Genomic DNA, 20896 nt, shown 5'->3' on the forward strand with positions numbered 1-20896 from the left:
TCCCAACCTCAGTTAAAGTTTTGTATGGTAAATCGGGCCAATTCAAAATACCCGAATCGTGACATGCTAATACCAGTCACGATATATGAGACGCTCTCAACAGCGATCTCCTAGATAGTTCTTCAGTCAATCAACCATGTCAATTGATTTCGTCAGTACTTGTGCGGAAAGACACTGCGAGCCGTCAGATCAGCTTATTCATCATCCACTCATTTCGCTATAGTTTTGTATTGTAATTATAATTAACTTAGAAGAACGGTATCGTAACAGATCGGACAATCACCCCGGAGGATCTCTCAACGCATCCTCGCGATTTAGTCAATCAATTAATCAACACAAATTCAATTTGGCAATGTCACACATTAGTCAATATGCTGAATCCCAGGTTGACACATTCCTACATCGCTCAAGATACAGTCAGTTTTTCATGGTATCTAAACAAGCTGCCCAAGGTAGTCTGCCGGTTGAACCTTGAAACACCAATCTCTAGTCGTACGCGAAGGGGGTTCTAAGGCTATAGATGAGCGGGGTGAGGAAGTTTCTGGGGCTGCAAATGCTATATTCCATATGCTAAGGATGGCCACTGTGACCCTGATATTAATGGGATTCATGCCACGGCCTTCTCTAAGCATCGATGACGTCAACAAACATTTATCGACGTGTCATCGCAGAATCATAGAAGATTCATACATAAAGGGGCATTAAATAGTTTCTGATTTATAATGATATTGACCTGATCAGACGTGCAATAATTAAGGCCATCATAACTATCATTCTTTACACAATGTCCCAAGACTCCTTTACATTCCGCCGTCATATCTCGCAATTTCAGAAGGATCAGCAAGGACCTCATTTGAGGAATAGTTGGTCGGGGCCTCTTCCAAAAGTAAGCTTGCTCATTATATGAATCAGAACAATCATTAGCTGATGATCTACGGATACCAGACGATATATGCAGGAATCTCAATAGACATTTCCACGGAATCTGAGTCACAAGTTGCGATCGCACTTCGTGACGAAACATACCTGCTCGATTTCATTGAACAATCGTTTGAATTACCGACTTCACATATCTGTCAACAAATAATAACTGAACTAAGGAAGTATGGTGATCTTCATTCAAAGAAAATCCTCGGAGCCGCACTTTCACGGTCTCTGCATAATCGCATTCCTGGATTATGCCCACAACTCTGGGCCGAATTGGACATCGTACCTATCATTCTTGACGAAGAATCTGATACTAACGCTATCCCTGAGACCATGACTCGGATACACTTCGAAAGTAAACCTATTGACGAGCAAGCAGAGTCGCTTTCTAGAAAGTGTATCAGGTAGGGATCTGACCATCCGCACGAAATCCACCACTGGTATGTGATTTCGCATCGGGCATATAAGACTGATTGGAAATGGATAGGTTCTTTGGCCCAAATAACTTGCCCTTGGTGCATGTGGGCTTCCGTGGTAAAGTCGAAGTGGATTCGGGATTCCACGTTCAGCTGGTAGATAAAAACTCATTTCGGCAAACCGTTCGTCCCAAAACTTGGGCAGCGGTTGAATACTATGCCGAAGACTTAAAGAACCGTGATGTGAAAATTGCTTTCTTCAGCGCAACCCCCCAAGGCGGTGGCGTTGCGCTCATGCGCCATGCCCTTCTCCGGTTGGCACACACCCTGGATGTCGATATCAAGTGGTAGGATCAAGTACGAACTCTTGTTGGCGTTCGAAAATCATTAATTAATTCAGGTATGTACCGAAGCCACGGCCAGGCGTTTTCCGCATCACGAAGACCAACCACAATATCCTACAAGGGGTCTCCGCTCCTAATGAACGGTTGCGCCGCGACAAACAGCAGGAGTTGGTCGACTGGATTCAAGACAATGCTAAAAGATACTGGCTACAGCGCGGCGGTCCCCTGTGTCGGTCTTCCGATGGTGGTGCTGATGTCATTATTATTGATGATCCTCAGATGCCTGGTCTAATTCCAATTGCAAAGGATATCGAACCACAGCGCCCTGTTATCTACCGAAGCCATATTCAATTGCGAAGCGATCTAATCGCAATTCCCGGAAGCCCGCAGGCTGAGGTTTGGGACTATCTCTGGGAACAAATTCACAAGGCAGATATCTTCATAAGTCATCCTGTGGCTGACTTTGTGCCTAAAAACGTCCCATCCCACAGGGTTGGCTATATGCCCGCCTGCACTGACTGGTAATTTCGATTTCAAAGTCTCAGGTATAGTCGACTTGACTAAACTATATTCTTAAGGCTTGATGGTCTCAACAAAGAGATGCGAGATTGGGACGCGGCATTCTATGGGCGTTGCTTCAATCAATCGTGCAGAGATGCGGAAATGACTGTCATTGACTACCCTGCTGGTTAGTCCCGATACCAGGGATGTCGGCAATATTATACTGATACTTTCACAGAGCAATATATCGTACAGATTGCACGGTTTGATCCCGCTAAAGGGATAGTGGATGCTCTTGACGCTTACAAGAAATTTCACATGCAGCTCTCCACGTTACACCCCGAGATCTCAATTCCAAAACTTTTGATCTGTGGTCACGGATCCATAGATGACCCTGATGGTTCTATCGTCCATGACGCTGTTCTTCAGCATATGAAAAATGCCATGCCACATCTCACGGCCAAGATTTGTGTCATGCGATTAGGGCCCTCTGACCAGATTCTGAACACTATTCTGTCCAAGGCACGGATTGTCTTGCAGCTATCATCACAGGAGGGATTTGAGGTGAAGGTTTCGGAGGCACTGCACAAAGGGAAACCGATCATTGCAACTCGGGCAGGCGGGATTCCCTTGCAGGTCGAACATGGAAGAAGCGGTTATTTGGTTGATGTCGGAGACACGGATGCTGTCACCCGACACCTGCTAGACTTGTGGACGGATCACGATCTTTATAACCGCATGAGTGCTTACTCGTTGGTACAGGTTAGTGACGAATTTAGCACCGTTGGTAATGCTTTGAATTGGCTTTTCCTCTCATGCAAGTTGTCTCAGGGAGGAGGGGTGCAGCCTTATCAAGAATGGATTCAAGACTTGGCTCGAAGGGACATTGGCCAACCGTATACCGCGGCAGACGGGAAGCTAAAGCGATCCCTTCAACCTGCCTTTTGAAACAGCCGTGAAGATTGAAGAGGCTCGAGGAATGGCATTACTGATGGTGACAAACGGGACAAGAGGTTCTTTAGTGTGTTCTTTTTTTTTGGGCTGAAGAAAGCTTCAACGTACGCAGTGCTAAGATGGAAATGATTGATGTCTTGGTATTGATCAACATTATGCAGGTCAATTAAAATTCCAGAAAGCTGATTCGAAAAATGCTAGGAACCTGTCTTAACATTCATAAACGCTACATGCCAGGTGAGAAAGTGGGTTGAAAAGGGTCTTCGCGGCATCGGTCTATGTGCAGTTGGCAGCCCAGTTCACTTAACAACGTTTTTCTCGGTCAGCTAAATGCTCTAACCTTGCAGTTGAACTGTCTTTACTAGCTGGTTTTCCTTGATGTTCATTTAAAAGGCCTCTCGCTTACAGTGCTCTGGATCGGCAATTTCGCACTTCCAAAACTGTATAGATTACTTTGCCTTGCGACTCCTGGGACTCTAAGTTACTCAACGAATATGGTTCAAAATGGCAAGCATCTATCTAGATCCTCAAAATCGGACTTCGATTCATTCCGCAAAAAGTCTCTCAGTATGTACTGCATCTACTTACAAGATTCATGACAAAGAAGCTGACGATGAACCAGACAAACCCTCCCTGGCAGATCCGTGCTCCTCGCAACAATCCGTGAATAGGCTCCCTTTCCTGTATTCGAAAACTGAGGAACTTGTCTGGAAATGGGATCAGTCGAAGCTCTGCGGCCAGAGCATCAACATTCTCTTACAGTCCACCCTCATGCCACAGGATCATCCGTGCAACAGGCCTGACCGGGCCCACCAATTCGTTCTGATAGAGAATGACAATGTCGTTGTACAGCCCCCCGCATACCTGACACGTCTGAAACCGGAGCAGTATCAGGTCGGTTTGATTCATAAAGACAGTTTGACGGATATGAAGATCATTCTCCTTGGCCTCCCAAAATGGAAGAAACCTTCCAAGGTCATGGAAAGCGTGCTTCGCCTTGAAAACTATCTGGCCAGGAAAAGCTTTCCGCTCTTCTACGACTGGTCCACCGAATACTGGATCTCGGATTCGGTCGTCATTGATCCGCGGTCGACAGATGAAATCGAGATGATTGATCGGGGGAAACGAACGGCGCACAGCCACGACGCAAAATATATTTGCATCGGCCTCCCAGCAACCACCATGGGACCCCTTTTCAACACACTTGTGTCATCTTGGAATGCCAGCCCGGCCTGCTTTGAGTACGCAATCGGATTCATTTGGGTCTATGCGTTGATCGATCCGGGGAATTTCTACATAGAGCTTGACACAGCCTTAGACCCCGCGTGCGACCCCGTTGCCTCCATGCTACGACAAATGAAAGGAGGATCTTGGGTGGCTGTAACCAAACTATCCCTTCAGCTTGAGGGGTCTAGCAGGATGAAACACTCCATTCTGGTTCAGGTTCTGGAAGTTTCTCAGGCCCGCGCCACATCCACGCATAAGCCAATCACTCATCGATAGACTTGTTCTTTACTGAGGTGTCTTACTTTTCGCCGGGGGTGTTTATGTTCAATTATCTCTACATATTGAACTACCAATGATAATTCAAATAGTCAAGGTATTCACTGAATTAGCCCTTTTCGACATGGAATTGATCTGATATTGCTTCGAGGACGGAAAGTTGTTACACGGCCGGTTTTGTACTCAGCATCTGATTAAAGTTTGAACAGTCCGTGTGAATTTCATGTCTGGATGGCAGGTGGCCATATATGGATGGAGAAGTCTCTTCCGACATTTTTGCCACGAAATGGTCTTCTCTAAGCTAAATTTACCTTCATGTACAATATCAAAAAGCAATTATATTGAGGCAAGGTGCCATCCCAAGGTATACATTGCACCCACGAGAAATTCCGCCGAACATCGTGGAGAGAAAACATGAGGGGATTGCAGATCCAAAAATTCTTGAAAATTTAATTCCTAAGGAAACAAGTGCAATCACTGAAAGCGTATAGAGAATCATCATTTGCAGAATCTTGTCCACCAGACATCTTCAGCCCTCTTCCACTACGTTATACTGCCCTTATCTCTGCAAACGTCGAGCCCGCAGCGTCTTCTGCCCCGGCTCATCTGGCTTATGAGTTGGGTCACATTCGAGTCCCTCATCTACTCCTGTTTCAATAGCCTTCCATCGGTGGGAAAGGCCCTCTAGGTGCCTGCGGACATCTTCGATACATTTTCTCTGGTCCGCCATTGATCTCTCCAAGATCCTGGATATTGGTTAGCTTTTTATTTGTACCCGTGGATGAGGTTGACAACTGACTTCACACGAGGTTCTAGGCTTAAAGCATTACTCTGATTAGCACAATTCTCCGGGAGGGAGTAGGGACAAATAGTACTAACTCGGCAACACATTGGAGAGCAAGCAAGTTGCTGTCCCTCAGAGACTGGACTCCATAACCTCCTAACTGCGGAATAGGTACCCCTCCATCCTGAACATCGTTGGGCGGGTCACTCTGCTGTGATGCCGCCTGATGATTGCCGCTTGAATGCGTCGATTCTTCCTCGGTGGTATCTCCAGACAGGGACGCAGTCGGACTTTGGCTGTATTCAGACTCCGAGGATGACAGGGACAATGCGCGCTGCAATCGACGCCGGAAGTCTGGCATCTTCCGAGGGTGTGGAGGTTTCTGAATGGCTCCCATGGTCGATTTACAATCGCGCAAAAATACCGCGTAGTATATGCCGTGCTGGGAAGGAGGAGGTGAGGATCTATTAAATAATAGATGGCGAGATAAAAATTTGCACGTCTGCAAATAGGTCCAGCAAGCACTCTTCCGTAGTGGAAGTTGCTGTCGCCCTGATCATACGCCAGTCATTTTCTGCTTCGCATTCAAAATAGAGTGAAAAGACGGGCGGCAAAAACCCTTGATGGTTCATGAATCAACAGGCAAACGTTGACGGGCAATCAATTTTTCCACCGCCATTGATAATTTCAATTTGCCCACTCCGTGGCTCGCAGGAGCCTAGCCTATGTTGATCGATTTCCTTGCAGGTAATTACTACTAGTCATACGCGGACCGGTGATAAACGCGGGCACAAAGATTGGATTCGCCAGAGCCATAGATGATACCCGACCAATCCCAACCGTATTCTGGGAAACGACATCCGGTGGCCAAGTTGGAACCCACCCATCAGGCACTTGGCCTGCGAACGTCTAGTTACAATCTGTCCATTGCGCATCCACGTAGGAGAGAATAGATGCATGTACCGGAGCAGTTGTTATGTCCTAGTCTACAAATATCGTATAAAAGCTCAGACATCCGTCTTGCGGGATCGGTCAGTTTTCTGCTTGCCAGCAAAATCGGAAAGCGTTTCCCCTGGTGAGCAACGTTAACCAAACAAATGATTGGTCAAGTCTAGGCCCTCGGCCGCCACGGGTCTAGGTGGGGCCTACGGCCCGCCTTCTAATATGCGCTAAAATTTCTTATTTCAACGTTAATCAACCGCCTCAACGCCTAGCAAAAGGAGCGCTGGTCCGCTATTGGGTCTGCCACGATGTACGCGAGTGGTCGCTACCACAGACCCTACTCGATTGGCATAAAAGACGCTCATTTTCCGTCGAGAAGAAGATCAGGATTTTCCTCCTCACACTCCCGGGCCACAAGGCCTTGGAGCGTCTTTTGCAGGGACATCTGCGTTACCAAGAGTCTCCGCAGGGACAACTGCGAAATCAAGTCTCGCAGGGGGACGCTGCGTTACCAATTGAGACCCGCAGGAGAGTGCTGCGTCAACAAGTTCTCCCTCGCAGCAATGAGCCCTGCGATTGTAAGAGTGCGCTCCCTCACAGAAGATGAGCCCGGTGATTGTAGAAACGCGCTCCCTCGCCAGCAATGAGCCCTGCCGTTGTATTGTGTGCTCGTTCAGGCAGAGCCCGTGGCGCCGCGGTCCTCGCCCTGATCCTCTGGCGACAAGCAAGCACCTCTTCGTGGTGTCAGAGACTAGTATTCGAGTCCTTCAGGAGAATCGAAGAAGCCAAGACCTGCTCCAAATGTCCATAGAAATCAAGAACCTCCAGGCAGACTTCGTTTCATGCCTTCGGCCTGTTCCAGAAATCGATAAAAATTGAGAAAATCCAAACAGGCTTTTTTCAAGCCTTCGACCTCCTATGACCAAGATCCCATTCACGTAATGCACGTAGCCTTCAATCGTCCCCAGAACCTATACACTGAGCACTCACTTCATACGACATAGCGTAGTGTATGAGGTTACAGTGGAATTCGAAATCAGATGCCCCTCGAAGACACAGACGCTTTCTTTCCCAACGCCCCACTCTAAGCTTAATTTGGCTAGAAAGCCCCTTGTTAGGACTTTAGTTACTATGATTGGCTGTGAGAGCGACATGAAACAGGGTGATCCGGGGTTGAGACTCTAATGGGTCGCTGGAAAAGAGAACGAGTGTATCTTCGAGGGGAATCTGTTTTCGAATTCCACTGTATTGAGCTTGCTGACGCGGTAAGTGCCAGCGTGGTTCGTTGCCGGTGAATACCGCTGCCATCCAGAGTAATCAACATCCTTGTGAGAGTTCTGTCTTGGCTGGGGTGATGATGAGTGTGTGGGCTTGGTGATTATTGATGACAAGGACCGTGACTCGTGGTCATGGTGAGTTGACGAGAGGCGTTGGGTTTGGTGAGTCCTTAATAATCGTTGCTGGTCGTTGATGAAGCTGGTGGTCGTTGATGAAGCTGATGGTCGTTGCTGGTCATTGCCGGTCGTTGCTTGGTCGTTGATGAAGCTGGCGGTCGTTGATGAAGCTGATGGTCGTTGACGGTCGGCGACGGTTATTGGCGCGTGGCGGGCCGGGCTGAGCGGTGAAGTATCCACCGGTAATCAATACCCGCCTCCACCGCCCTCCCAGGATCAGCGCGAGGACCGATATGCGACGAGAAAATACTGAGGCTTCGACATGAATTTGATGGTACTGATAGGACAGCGAACGAATGTCTATGGCACAATTTGATTTTGACGACAACGTGGCACATCATTTAGTCACGTCGAGTTGCATGCAAATTAACCCGCGTGGACTGAAGGCATGCATGGATTATGATGGATGCATTGTAGAATATACTGTCCGTACTCAATTCGTCTGAGTCTACTTTGTGGAGCAATCTATTAAAATCGAATTTGATCTTCTGTTTTTCAATGATGGACTGTGCTCGGGGCAGGATGTATGGCCGCAGAATAACGTTGTCGCACGCTTACCGTCGCAATATATATGTTTAGATTGCACCGGCCGTTCATGATTGGAGACGAAGTACCAGAGGGACCACGATACGAGAAATACCACTAGCTATTTCTATAAACTTTGAAATGTTACCTATCCATCGTTCCCAAGTATTACTATATCCAAGTATTATTATTTCCTCCTGGTACGGCTGAATGAGCGACGCTGCTGGCGCTGAAAAAATCGGCTTCGGATATGGCTGCTGCTGTTCTCCGCGGGATGGTGTGGGAATAAGTAAGCCAAAATTTCCTCGCTTCCCCTAAAATCCTTTTTGGCCCAGTCGAAATGGTGGCATACCTGAAACGACGCACGGGTTCGATTCCGGAACCGGGCACTCAATTGTTTTTGTGGCGGAACGACAGATCTTGCCCATATTGAGCTGCCTTGGCACAAGTAGCGTGGCTTTCCGAGCCATTGACTCGACAGTTTTTGTGACGGACGTATCTTACGAAAATTGCCTACATTTCCACCTCGGGTGGATATCTGGAGCTTCCAAATTTTTGGGCATGTCGCCAAAGTCAACGGGCTGAGATCGAGTGATCACCTGCGGCTCCTTAGGGGACGTGTCGCCCCGCGCCGCATACACGTGGCGCAACACGCCTCTTCCAAGTCGCGTTGGTGTCAGCCGCTACGTTCGTAGACAACAAGGACGGCTTTTGCTTTTCCTCCATCTGACTGAAAACCGACTTGTATCTTTCGGACTAGCATCGACGAATCACGACTTCGTGAAGCATGCTTCTGCGAGCGGTCCGTCGTGACACTGAGGAGCGTTCGGTGCCTTCAGCATGCCATAAGTGGGGAGAATCGATCACGAAACGACGATTTGGCAAAAGCGGTCAGCTGGGTTCCGAAATTTCAGGGATGAAATGTAACTCGCCGACTTTAGTTCGTCGTTTTGATTTCAGTATGGCCAAAAGATTCCTCCGCGACATTTCCTCGATCATCAATGTCCAGCTTAACTCGTACAGCTCGGTGTATTCTCGACCTGATGAGATTCGTAATAGCGGCCATGATATATCTCGATTGGGGGTGGGAATTGTCTAATCAAGACCGAAACATTCTCTATCTACATGCAACATGTCCAGTGGCCGAGGCGGGCATCTACTTATCATGTCAATAGTTTTACATCGACCATGGATGATCTAGAGACGAGGCAAGCGTCAGCTCATATATACGCAGGAACAGGAGCAGCGCTTACTAGAGAAAACGGCTGCGGTGGCAGACGGACATTCTCCAATGCGCAGTTGTATGCCTTTGCGGTTGGAACGGACACAGCCAGTGGCCAGCTGAGATACAGTTGCACCAAGTCAAGGGACACCAGAGCAGGGCTAGTAATTCGACTGGGCAAAGATATTGCCTGATAACGTTTGCTTTATGGAGCGATTTGAGGCAGGTTTGGAAGAAACTGTGGTTTTCGTAATGGTCATTGATGGGAGATTTCTCTTTCTTGTCGAAAGCTGCGATGCTCACCCGGTTTCATGGACGGATCATGTCTGCGGACAAAGTCTGGATTGGACGAGGACAAGAGAATAGAGCCGCGGGATACGGCCATGTCCTATTACAGTGGCAGTTAGCCCTCGACCTGACAGGGTGAAGCAGGGATATGAAAACAATGTGCAAGTTTACCGCGTGGCTGATCGGGAAAGGGAGACTTCCTGGTTCGGAAGCAGAATGCATTGAGAGGGTTGTCGTTTCAAAGCATATCTCGGAGCAGAAGGAGAAAATCGAAATTAACGGCCCGACTCGTCTTGTCACTGCAAGATTGGCAATCGCACTGCGGGAGAAAGAGACATCAGCAATATTTCATGAAGGACAGAGAGGCCACACATGAGGCAACTTACTAGAAATGGGCTGGCTCGTGGGACATCCAAAAGAGTTGACTTCTGATCCAGTGAATCGTCAGCAAGGCTTAGTCTTCGACTACCACAATGGTCAAACTTACCTTGCCCGTTGCTGCAGCGCGCGGCTTTCTAGCAGGGACAAAATCGGCTGCAGAATTCGATCTATAAGAATCCATCAGTAGCTGGATTATGTGGACGCGTTGTAACTCACTATCCTGGCCGGCGGCATGACCCCGACACGACTAATGATCGTCGAATAGATTCGCACGCAGGCAGAGGAGAGGAGACTGATATGAGCATATTACACGTCACCATGGCTTCGAATGACGGAGCTTTCATACTTACCCGCCGCCACAGACCTCAGTATCAACGGTCGGCAGGCTATGGGCGATACATCAGGTCAGTCCGATCACGAGTGCATGGCATTTCGGGGACAGCAGGCACCAGAAAGTAGCTGGCGAAGTCGAGAGCAATTCTAACGAGACTGCATGAGGTAGTCTGGGAAAGGAAGGTTGAGAAAGACCGTTATGGGTGGCCAACAGCCCGATATTTATAGCATTGTCGCCAGCCTCTCAGCTTAATGTGGTACAAGGATCCTTGCACATTGTACGGTGCCAACAGAACTGGCCCTCCAATTTTGGCGGGCTTTTCACCGTTGGTCTTCGGCGATATTCGAATATTGGCAGTCTCACTATTGGCACAAAGACACTGCAGGATGCGCTGACGATATGTTTCGACACGTTGGACGTTCATTAACATGCCTTTGTATGTCATCGCTACAAAGCAGCGGCCACTTCGTTCAATTCAACTCACCAGTAATGAAGACCTGTTTGCTGATCAACCGTTGAACACTGTTCATGTCGTCGCCACCTCTTTTTTCTTCTTTCTACTCGTTTCTGATGTCATAACGGAGCGAAATACGCAGTATCCGCATTTCTTTGATGTTGCTATCTGTTCATCAGCATCCGCAAGAATATCGGCTTTACTCAAGCATATCTCTGAGAGGTAAATAAGGCCCTCACTGTTAATATCACTTCTATCTCTGTCCGATTTATGTTCTCGAGCTACTGGCCGGCCGCGTCGAGCCACTGCCGGAAAATATCTTACGATCCAGTAACCTATTCCGGCACCACATTGAACCGAAGATGTGCTCATTCTCTGCAGATAATCATACAAAGACATTGGCTTGAACTGGAGCGTCTAGCTCTCGTAGATGCCTTGAGTTTAGTAGACGGACAAGACTGCAAAGAGCTACCCGCTAACCCTCTACACAAAGTACCCAACGCGATGATATGTAGACCATATACCGTGACCTAGTGTGGCTTTTATGACCGGGGCTTCTCAAGATTAAGGGCGTCTTAGGACAGACGTCTCAGAAGGGGAACCCTCTCAAAACAGTGCTCTTGTTGCAACCTCACTCTCAGATAAGAACTATTCCTGAGAAGATTGGCCAATTCCGCAATCAAGATACTCACCGCTGCCGCTGTTGCTTCATCGTCCCGCCGTCCCGGCTACAGCTTTGGAAGCCATGGAAACCAGCTGCTTCAGCTGACCAAGTCCTCCAGGGCCTGCAAGCTGGTCCTCTTCATGCGCGGATATCACGAAAATGGCATTGCTGCCATCGACTGAGGCGGCGCGGTAACAGTGGCCTGGACGGATACTGTGTAGGTGCACATCGTAGAGTGAATAGCCCTTGCATGAGTACTTTCGCGCGACCCGTTCAACAGGCGACGGATCGGACCGGTCGATGAGGAGACAGTCTGACTGGTTCCATTCACCTCGCTCGAGTGACCAAAATCTGATTTCAACGTGCTGTGTGAGTGGGTGTTCGGATCCGTCATGCATTGGAGGCGGGGGGCGAGTGTTCGTTCGATCACTCTGAGTTGGCGTGTGCTCGGTGCCTTTGTGTATTGCTTCCACAGGCTGGCCACAAAGTGTAGAGTATGATAACCCTTGCATATTTCCTGGTGAAACAAACTCTTCAGCCGGAGGCGACGACTGATGATGAAGCCGATTGAGTTCTTCGTCGAGACGCTCCATCGCCATCCTCTTCTCTAACTGCTCTTGCTCCTCCTGGGCCCTCCTCAGGCCGGCAAGGAACGCCTCTAGTTCTTCCGGCCCAGTAGACCTACGTATTTCAGACACACTGCCTCTATCTGATAAAGGTGGCTGCTGTGCCTGCATATCGATATCGAGCTCAGATGCAGTGTCTGGCTCTCGCTCCTGTCTCCCGCCCGTTCCCAGTTCGTCTTGGCTCCATCCGAGCTGCACTGTTTCCAGCGAGATTTGGGTGCCTTCACTCATGGCATCGCAAATTTCTGGAGCCGTGGCGGGTGAATGGCGACACGATACCAATTCAAGCATAGAATTGCTCTGCGCTTCTGGTTTTTTAGGAGCAGTGTCGTCCGGAGAGCTTTGATCTAGGCGACCTAAAATGAGATAGTCACTTTCCGGGCGCGGAGGGTCTAAATCCATGGGCTCGATCCCATCATCTGAATGGATTGGCTGGTGGGAGTCATGCTGGCTGACTACGATCTCAGAACCAGCCCTGTCGAGAGGCAAGCTTGGTGGAACCGTTTGTTGCCGGGGCTCGTGGGAGGCTGATGAACCGTCCCTCTCTACAAACAGCATCGATGATCTTCTCTCCACTCTCTCCCCTCCATCTACTCCTTGGCTGATACTCGCGTCACCAGCTTCTGTCGCAGTAGCATTTCTGAAGTTTGCCGATTTTCCAAAAAAGGCAAAATAGACACAGCGACGAACAAAAAAGCTAGTGATCGTGTCAGCAGCCTCTACACCAGCATAGAGTCGATCCAAGAATAGGAAAGGGGCATCTTGGGTATGGGTTCGGGTTCGTGGAATCCCCGAACGAGCGTCCGCCTTGGTGGTATTGTCGGCCAAGAGACCTTGCGATAGGTTGGGCTGGTCAGGAACTGCTTCCGCAAAACAAGTCGCAATCCGCTGAACCAGAAAACCAAACTGCTGATTATCGTATCGATATTGGCCCGGCTTTCGTGCCTGTAGGAGAGCCGATCGCGCGATTTGGTGATCCGGAGAATCGTCCAGCAACCCGTCAATTTCGGGAGACTGGAACCCCAGTTTGCGGGCAAGACGGGCCATGTCGTAGATCACCCGCGGGTCCGCCTTGGCACCAGTCGGCTTTGCCAGCAGATCATCCTTGCTTCGGGGGTCGGGGGGCATCAAAGGATAATGCCGCATGGCGTATAGCCAGAGCTGTTGGTATCCAAGATCGAGGCAGTCGGCCTCGGTCGCACACAGTCGCCTGAATGTCGACTCGGAAGTCTGGATGAGGCATTGCCCTCTCTCTCGATCTTCCCCCGCGGCCGAGTTCGGATCAAACAGCGAGCTCATGGTTTCCCACACCGATCGGGTCAGCGGGCCCGACAGTCGCTTGAGACAGTGCACGCAGCTCTCCAAGTATTTGAAATCCTCAAAAAACGTGTACAAGGACGGTATCAGGCCGTCGACATTTTTCATCCGGGCACATATGGCTTGCCGCTCGTCCTCGCTGAATTCGGCGAACGCATGGCCGCTCATGACCAGCCCACACGCAGTCTTTGCATCGGACCGCGATTTGCCTGGTGCCAACAATTGTAGGGCGCCGACGGTCTCTGGGTCGATTCGCTTAGTCGAATGCCGGTCCGATCCCACCAAAGAGGTCCACACGTCCCGAATGTGATCGAGGTAGTTTGCTATCTCCTGAGCGCCGTGGTCAGCCCATTGTCGATTTGCTTCAGCTTGGTACTTACCTCAACGCAGCCTGACGCGACCAATCGATGAAGCACGCTGATTCTCATTCCGCCGGGCCAGAGCCCGGGAATCGTCAGCAGACCATCAAATGCGCACCGGAGACGGCGGTTCCTTTTATTGTCCAGTTGATTTAAGCGCTCTTGATTGCTGGGCGATAGCCTCACGAACCATCGCTCCCGGAAAGCCTCATTTCCTTCACCCTCGTATTGTCGGATCTTGCGATAGATTTCGCCATCGGTTGGCTTTCTTTCATTGGAATACTCCTCCACCAACGCGGTTTGCAGCTCCTCGTCGATGTCTAGGTGGATGGTCAGTATCGACCTGTCTGAATGCCTGATACGTCACGTACCATCCGTGTAGAGATCAACCGTCCACCAGCGATCCGCCGGAGGAATACCTCCATGCCCGCCTGCACACGATGGCGGCCATGGAGACCCCGAAGTTGACCTGTCTGAAACTCGAGACGAGGAGGGTGGCGATCATCAGCGGGCAGCAGGGATTGTTGCGAAAGATTCGCCTTCTGTAATGCTTCCGAGAGGGCATGTCGGGACACGGTCGCGGGCACATGGTTGTGGACATCGAGGCGGCGGCAGCGGTTTTTACGAAAGATGCCCCGGAGGCGGTCCAGGTTTTTCGGGTCTAGGCCACGCGGAAGAGGAGGCTCGAATTGGATCTGGACGATGCTGATTTTGGCTGCCCCGAAGTATGTGAGACGTCGTTCTGCGGCGAGTCGCGCCTCTTGTTCGGTAAAGACGTGTCGACTCATGGAGGCTGAGTGATAAAGTTTGGACCGATTCGGATTCATGGACTGGAAATCTCATATATATACGCATGTAACTTATATAGTATACACATGTACTTTCCGATTATCCTTGCTGTTGGTGATCAACGTTGCCCACAGCAATGCCTGTGAGCGATCACCATAATTCTGCTACTGCCCCGCTGTGTTCTTCCACCATGCTTGAAATGCTCATTTAAATCGGCCCGATCCTGTCACTGTACTTTGCGTTCCTCATTTTGCTTTCAGCTCGCGTTCCGCTCCCATCATGCCAAACTTCGACGACAAAAGCGTGACTAGAATCCAAGCCGCCCATATTGCATTGCTTCACCAGCCGCAAGCCCAAGGAGCAACGATATCTGATTTCAAGACCAGCGCACAGCATCCTTGCCCAAAGCCGGTGCCGACCAAGAGGGATGCACCGTCCTCAGCCTCTGAGCGCCCCGGCAAGGCAACCCGGCTGATATGTCCGAACTCGCAACGCCCGGACACCATGAAGTGGGAAGGGAGCATCGACACGAGCCTACCCGTCCAAGACGGATCCCCGTGGGATACTTTCCGAAAATACTACGAATGTGACTTAGCCGGTCCCGTTGCGGTCTCCGTCCGGATATCTGGCGACCGTGCTGTTCGGGCTATACGGCAGTATCCGAAGGAAGACAGCGAACAAGTCCTGCAGGCCCTACGCTCCCTGCGCCATAGAAACCTGGCGTCTATTGTGGAAATTTATCGTTTTTCGAACAGCATTTACACGCTGAGTAACTTTGATCCTCTTGTTCTGGATCACATCGTCGCTTGTAAAGCCTTTCCAAACGAGCAGGAACTCGCGGCCATCATGTCACAGGTTGGCTTCCCCTGTCTTCCCTCTTGATCAGCCAGATAGATCTGTGACTAATTGTGTGCAGCTCATTGCCGGTTTATCGTATCTCGTGGCTCGCAGCTTCCACCTCCCATCATTGATTTGCTCGAATGTGCTCATGAACCTACATGGAGAGGTCAAGATTGGTACGGTCATTTTTGTCCATTGCTACATGGAGGTTAGCTAACACAAGTCAACAGGATGCATCGACTCCTGTGTGATCCGAGAATTCGGCTCACTTGAACCCGATGATTTGGCGCCAGTATCGCGGATCATGATGGAATTGATGCAAAAATATGTCAAGGATGACGGGGTCGTCGGGATTGATAACCTTGATCGCTGGAGAAGTTCCCCAGCGGCAATTGAGTTCCTTTGTGCGACGACATCGGTCGGCTCTTTTGCGGAGCTCCAGGAAGTATGTTCTCCCACCAAGGCTTTAATTGGATGCTAATCGGTACTTAGCAACGCCTGTTGACGGAAATACCCAATTGCCCAGGGGATCTCATCGGCCTTGCTTGGTTCGCGCTGATATCCGCCCGTACGTTCTACTCGTACACGGCCCGGCCTGATGCGGCCGATTAGTAGGAAACCATTTTCAAGGAACGAAAAACGACAATGTATGCCAGAAAATCGATGTCTTACGTGATGAGTATTCTTTGTTGTATTTGCAACGCCCTGCTGGGTCTTTGTCTACCATAGAAGACCCAATTAGAACATGCCAGAGAGAATCACAATCCATAGGGCTGAATGTTAATTTCTGATCACTTCTTCCTGGCTGCACAGACCTCTAGTCTCTATATCGCATCTGCGCAGATAGTCTGCCCACTATCCAGCTAGACAGCACTGAAGCCTCCGCGCATGACGGTTGGGTGCTGGCTCACAAATTTGAATTCGAATTCTTTAAATCTAAATTGCCAGTTCCTGCAGCTCGATACAAATTATCATTCAAAAACTAAGAAGGTTGGTATTCCAGTTCCATCAGCTCCACGCCATGGTGCAAAACCTGTCTCACGTTCTTTCGGATGTTGTCTCTCGTAAATTCTGCTGCAGACACTACAGAGCTTCAGTATGGGTGGAAAAGAAAGGTCTGTGGATTATCACTTACCCATCACCAAGGTCCGCCCTTGCTCATCTTGGATACCCGGCAGCCTCTCAATCCGATCCCCCGAGGCCTCGACAGCGAGTATGTTTTCATAGTCCGGTGTACCCTGGTAGTAACATGCCCTTTGATGTCGCCCAATCGGCGTCTTGTCTTGTGTAAGGCCGTTCGCAACATATATTGAAATATGGAGGATCTCCATACGTAGTTTCATTAGTATCAACTTACTTTTGTATGAAGGAGGCGGTTACGTACATAGCCTTTATCCAGGATGTCGTCCTGAAGGAGGGGATTCAACAGGCTCTCAGCCGCTTGGACCATGTCTGCTTTGTTAGAAGACGGGTTGAAAAAGTATTTTTAGATCTCCGGGGTTATTCATACCTAATGTCTCTACCTGCCACACCAAGTGAATCCGGCGGACCTGAAGGGTGCAGGTGTTATGGCCATGTATCATCTTCTTCAAGTACGGGATTGTTGCGGCAATCCCGAAACCGGTAGCGATCAGTAAGACGGTCTCATAATGATCCACAGACTGACTGGTCCCGTGGGGGGCCCGTAAACAGGGCCGGGAAGGATACAGGGTGGCCAGACGCGCTGCGGGCAAGACGGAGAAGGTCTGCCGTCATACCCCTTCGTGGCTGGACCAGCAATTCAATGTTGTCGAGGTTTCCGCGCGACCAGGATGTGACGATGAAAGGGTGCGTCTGTGTCCACGACCACCATCCCATTGATGGCATCCAGAGGCTTACATATTGGCCTGCCTCAAACTTAATTGGTCGAGGCAAAACCACTCGGATCAGAATGGCTACTCTTGACTTGGAGTGTGCAAAAGTTCCTTCTGGAGAAAAGGAGACCAGGGCCCGCGGCGTACCGTGGCCGCTGAAAAGTCCATTTCGGTAGAGAAAGCTGACTGTTTCTAGGCCCGTATTGAGGACGAGGGTCGCTAACCCAACGTAAAGATATAGCTTCGGTGGACCGCCGTGGTTAGGAAGGTGTCGCCAGATCCCATAGATGAAGATCCCGGTCATTAGCTGATGGCCGCGAAGAAAGATCTCATATGACCATCGACGAATACGGCTGATAGAAAGAATCACAAGAAAGCCGATTGAAGTGGTACCCTATCAATGTTAGCTTTGTGCTCATGTTAATCGGAGCCGGACGTACAATGAGGGTGAATAAGTTGCGCGTGTGATCCAGCGGGAAGGTAAACCCCTCCCGCTGAACTTCAACAATGATGTGGAACGACAGGAGTGCAATGGACATCCATCCCGTTGCTCGATGGATTTGGCAGCAGGTGCGCCATGAAATACCAAGATGATCAGCAAGAGACCCCAGGTGAGCAGCCGCGAGGGGATACATTAGGTTGACCAGAGCCAGCTCTCCCGCACGGCGGCCAGTTTCGCTCAGGGAGTGCGGTCGGAAGAAAACCACAGTGCCGTTGATTGCAACATAAGTCACATGTGCGAGGAAGCCCAGACGAGACCAAGAGCCCACGATTCGATGTCGGCGCAGGAGAACCGGAAGGGCAAGATGTTGCGAGAACAGAACGGACATGGGCTTGGCCCATTTCGTCAGCGTCGTCCGGGCCTGAACCAGGAAGCAAACGAGAAATATGCCACCAGCGGCGATCGCATAAAGCGATGAACCGTTCATATTCCGTCTGGGGCTTCTGAGAAACTGGTTCGACAGAGTAATCGAAGTCTTGGGAAGTCTATTTGAAAGATAAATCTGATATTCCACCTGCTACATACCACCCTTCTGCAGAGCCTCATTTTGGTACGGACCCAATATTCGGAGGTCGCATTCACAAATGTAAAAGTAACACATTCAATCAATCTTCAAGTGCCCTTCTTAAGTGGTGGAATGACTCTAGTAAAGAGTCACGTTAAATTCCTCGCACCTGTACAGCGGAAGTACGTACCGCTGAATTGCCGCGTGCATCTGATGCCACTTAGTTCTGAATTAGATTAATCTCAGGTCTCGGGAGACTGAATCGGTGAATCATGAACATCCATGCATATAGCATAACTAAATGAGATCCATGGTAATTGATGGTGTTGCCTCGGAATAAAATAGAGAATTATGGGCTTAGTAGCGCTCCGCTCTGGGAATATTATGCGATGCCAGGTCACAGATGATGGCCACAATAACGAATGGAAATACACCGTGGGATGTAGCAGGATCCCGCAGTGCGCTGAAGTATCAAAGTACGTTCAGGGTTAATGCCAGGTCTCGCCAGGCTGAGTATTATCAAAGAATGTGGTTAGTAGGAGATATCGACTGGCCTCGATCCCAGAAATATAAGTCGAAAATTGCCTTTAGAACCTCCTCGCGGTGTGGATCTCATTTCCCCCTTCCCTTCATCGCTCTTACCTCAAACTATCGTCACCTCTAATTTGTGCATCTGGCATTGTAGGTAAAGCGCGGAGCTGAGAGACGTATGGCGAACACACCAATCTGATGCGCCATGCCAAAACCGACTTTGTGGCAGGCTTTCAGACGGCATGGAAAGGCTCCTAGGAACTGGCTAGAGGCTATGCCAAGATACGAAGCTAGGTAGATACCAATGTAGAAAGTTATAAATACAGCCGAGGCGAAAAAAAAAAATCCGAGCGGGCCTTTCTGAAACAGCAAATGAAGCTATGGCTAGCCACCCGAACAAAATGTCATCCACTATGCCAGCCTATGTCTCTGAACCCCATTCTAGATATCATCGTAAGTAAGCTTGATATAGCCACTATATGAATAAGCTAACTGATGAATTCGGATCCGTTTCAATACACAGGAGCACAGCGGGAAGAATCACGTTTCCATCAATTCTTGCATGAGGCCAAGGAGCAGGTGTCGTTACTCGAATATGAACGGTATCATCTCACGCGTGAGCTCGAAAGGTTGCGAAATTACTCCTGGTCCTTGTATCATGAGTATATCAAGGGAATCGAAAAGCTGGAGGAGGCGAGAAAGGAGCGGCCACCGGGATGTTGAGAGTGATAAGCGTTTTGGGCGATGCAACAACGTCTTCGTTTTGATTTACATACAAACATGAATTATAATGCAAAGTCAGATCACCCACTCCACGAAGAGCCAGCTTCAATAAAGCAAACCCCGACTAAAACGACTCGCCTTGTCTCAAAGTATAGCGCGTTCCCAGAAAATTCTCAAAAAAAAACCTCGGGTAGAAATGAATCAAGCACCCTTCACACCCAGAGCTTTAACGGCTCGCTCCCAGTATTTCTTCCGCTCGTCGGTAACAGTAGCCTCAACACAATCAGTGATATACCTCTTCCACCCCGCCTCAGAACCATCCTGCAGCGTAGAGCGCACATCCGCCGAGCACTGGGTAGTCAAGAACCAAGCGCCAGAACCAAAATCATAAGTTTCATTCTCACGCAATAGGTCAAGTAGATCTGCGGGACTACTCTCCACGGAGGAAACTTTACCTTCCAGCTCGGAAATACTCTTGGCGTATTTCTTGTTGAAGGCGGTTGATTGCATATTGCGCGCTGTTATTCATTCCAAGGTTACTATATGATTCTGCACGGTCTGTCTGAGTACACTGGGTTTCGGGTTGACTTACTGCCTTGTCCTGGGATACCTGGGAAATGATTCTTATTGTACTTGAAATCGTTACTTTCGAAGGCCATCAGGCTGAGAATTGCGGCTTGTTCGGCTTTATGGGTGACTTTGTACGTATTGAAGGATTGAGACGTGGAGTTGGAGGCTGTCTTTGCCGTAGCACATTCTCCCTTTGCTGGAGCGTCGCCGCAGGATTTTGATTGCGGAGCAATTTGAATCAGGTGGGCTTCTGTTAGATAAATATCTTCTATCGCAAGCGAGCAGGGGGCTCGCGTCGCTGTGGAGAGGAAGGTGCATGATAGGACGAGCGATGTGGTGAGGATTGGATGCATGGCGCTTAGTCGCACATGAGGTAAGACCTAAGATAATCCTGTACGAGTGGAACGTGGATGTACGAGAGTGATGAAGCGTGTATTTGGAGTAGTAGAAGGAGAGCACTATATATATTCGAAGGATGAAAGTCTGTCCGGTGAGGCTACGTCGGATCAGGAAAAAAACCCGCTGAACTAAATAGAAACTAATAAAATGGGAGCGAGAATGTTGAGGCAGCTAGAAACTAGCTATAGC

At 49.4% G+C, this 20896-nt stretch overlaps 5 protein-coding genes across 5 annotated transcripts; 3 read left to right on the forward strand and 2 right to left on the reverse strand.

Annotated features, from left to right (window-relative positions):
- Positions 1-784: 784 nt before the first annotated feature.
- On the forward strand, positions 785-3136 carry N7469_002307 (uncharacterized protein; the record flags this gene model as incomplete). The annotated part of the gene is made up of 6 exons (XM_056641227.1): positions 785-886; positions 925-1331; positions 1415-1690; positions 1744-2208; positions 2266-2375; positions 2427-3136. 6 exons carry the CDS (start codon positions 785-787, stop codon positions 3134-3136), a joined length of 2070 nt encoding a protein of 689 aa, XP_056503721.1.
- A 500-nt stretch (positions 3137-3636) lies between these two features.
- Positions 3637-4645, forward strand: N7469_002308 (uncharacterized protein; the record flags this gene model as incomplete). Its single annotated transcript, XM_056641228.1, has 2 exons — positions 3637-3709; positions 3765-4645. 2 exons carry the CDS (start codon positions 3637-3639, stop codon positions 4643-4645), a joined length of 954 nt encoding a protein of 317 aa, XP_056503722.1.
- Positions 4646-5204: 559 nt separating this feature from the next.
- On the reverse strand, positions 5205-5826 carry N7469_002309 (uncharacterized protein; the record flags this gene model as incomplete). The annotated part of the gene is made up of 2 exons (XM_056641229.1): positions 5205-5391; positions 5525-5826. The coding sequence occupies 2 exons, from the start codon at positions 5824-5826 to the stop codon at positions 5205-5207; spliced, it is 489 nt and encodes a 162-aa protein (XP_056503723.1).
- A 13602-nt stretch (positions 5827-19428) lies between these two features.
- Positions 19429-19738, forward strand: N7469_002310 (uncharacterized protein; the record flags this gene model as incomplete). The annotated part of the gene is made up of 2 exons (XM_056641230.1): positions 19429-19468; positions 19539-19738. 2 exons carry the CDS (start codon positions 19429-19431, stop codon positions 19736-19738), a joined length of 240 nt encoding a protein of 79 aa, XP_056503724.1.
- A 201-nt stretch (positions 19739-19939) lies between these two features.
- N7469_002311 (uncharacterized protein) lies at positions 19940-20661 on the reverse strand (the record flags this gene model as incomplete). Its single annotated transcript, XM_056641231.1, has 2 exons — positions 19940-20256; positions 20331-20661. The coding sequence occupies 2 exons, from the start codon at positions 20659-20661 to the stop codon at positions 19940-19942; spliced, it is 648 nt and encodes a 215-aa protein (XP_056503725.1).
- Between the last annotated feature and the right edge of the window lie 235 nt (positions 20662-20896).

This window comes from Penicillium citrinum, assembly GCF_028827155.1.
Source record: "Penicillium citrinum strain IBT 23319 chromosome Unknown utg000002l:1.0-3833315.0:1.0-3834789.0, whole genome shotgun sequence".
Lineage (NCBI taxonomy): Eukaryota > Fungi > Ascomycota > Eurotiomycetes > Eurotiales > Aspergillaceae > Penicillium > Penicillium citrinum.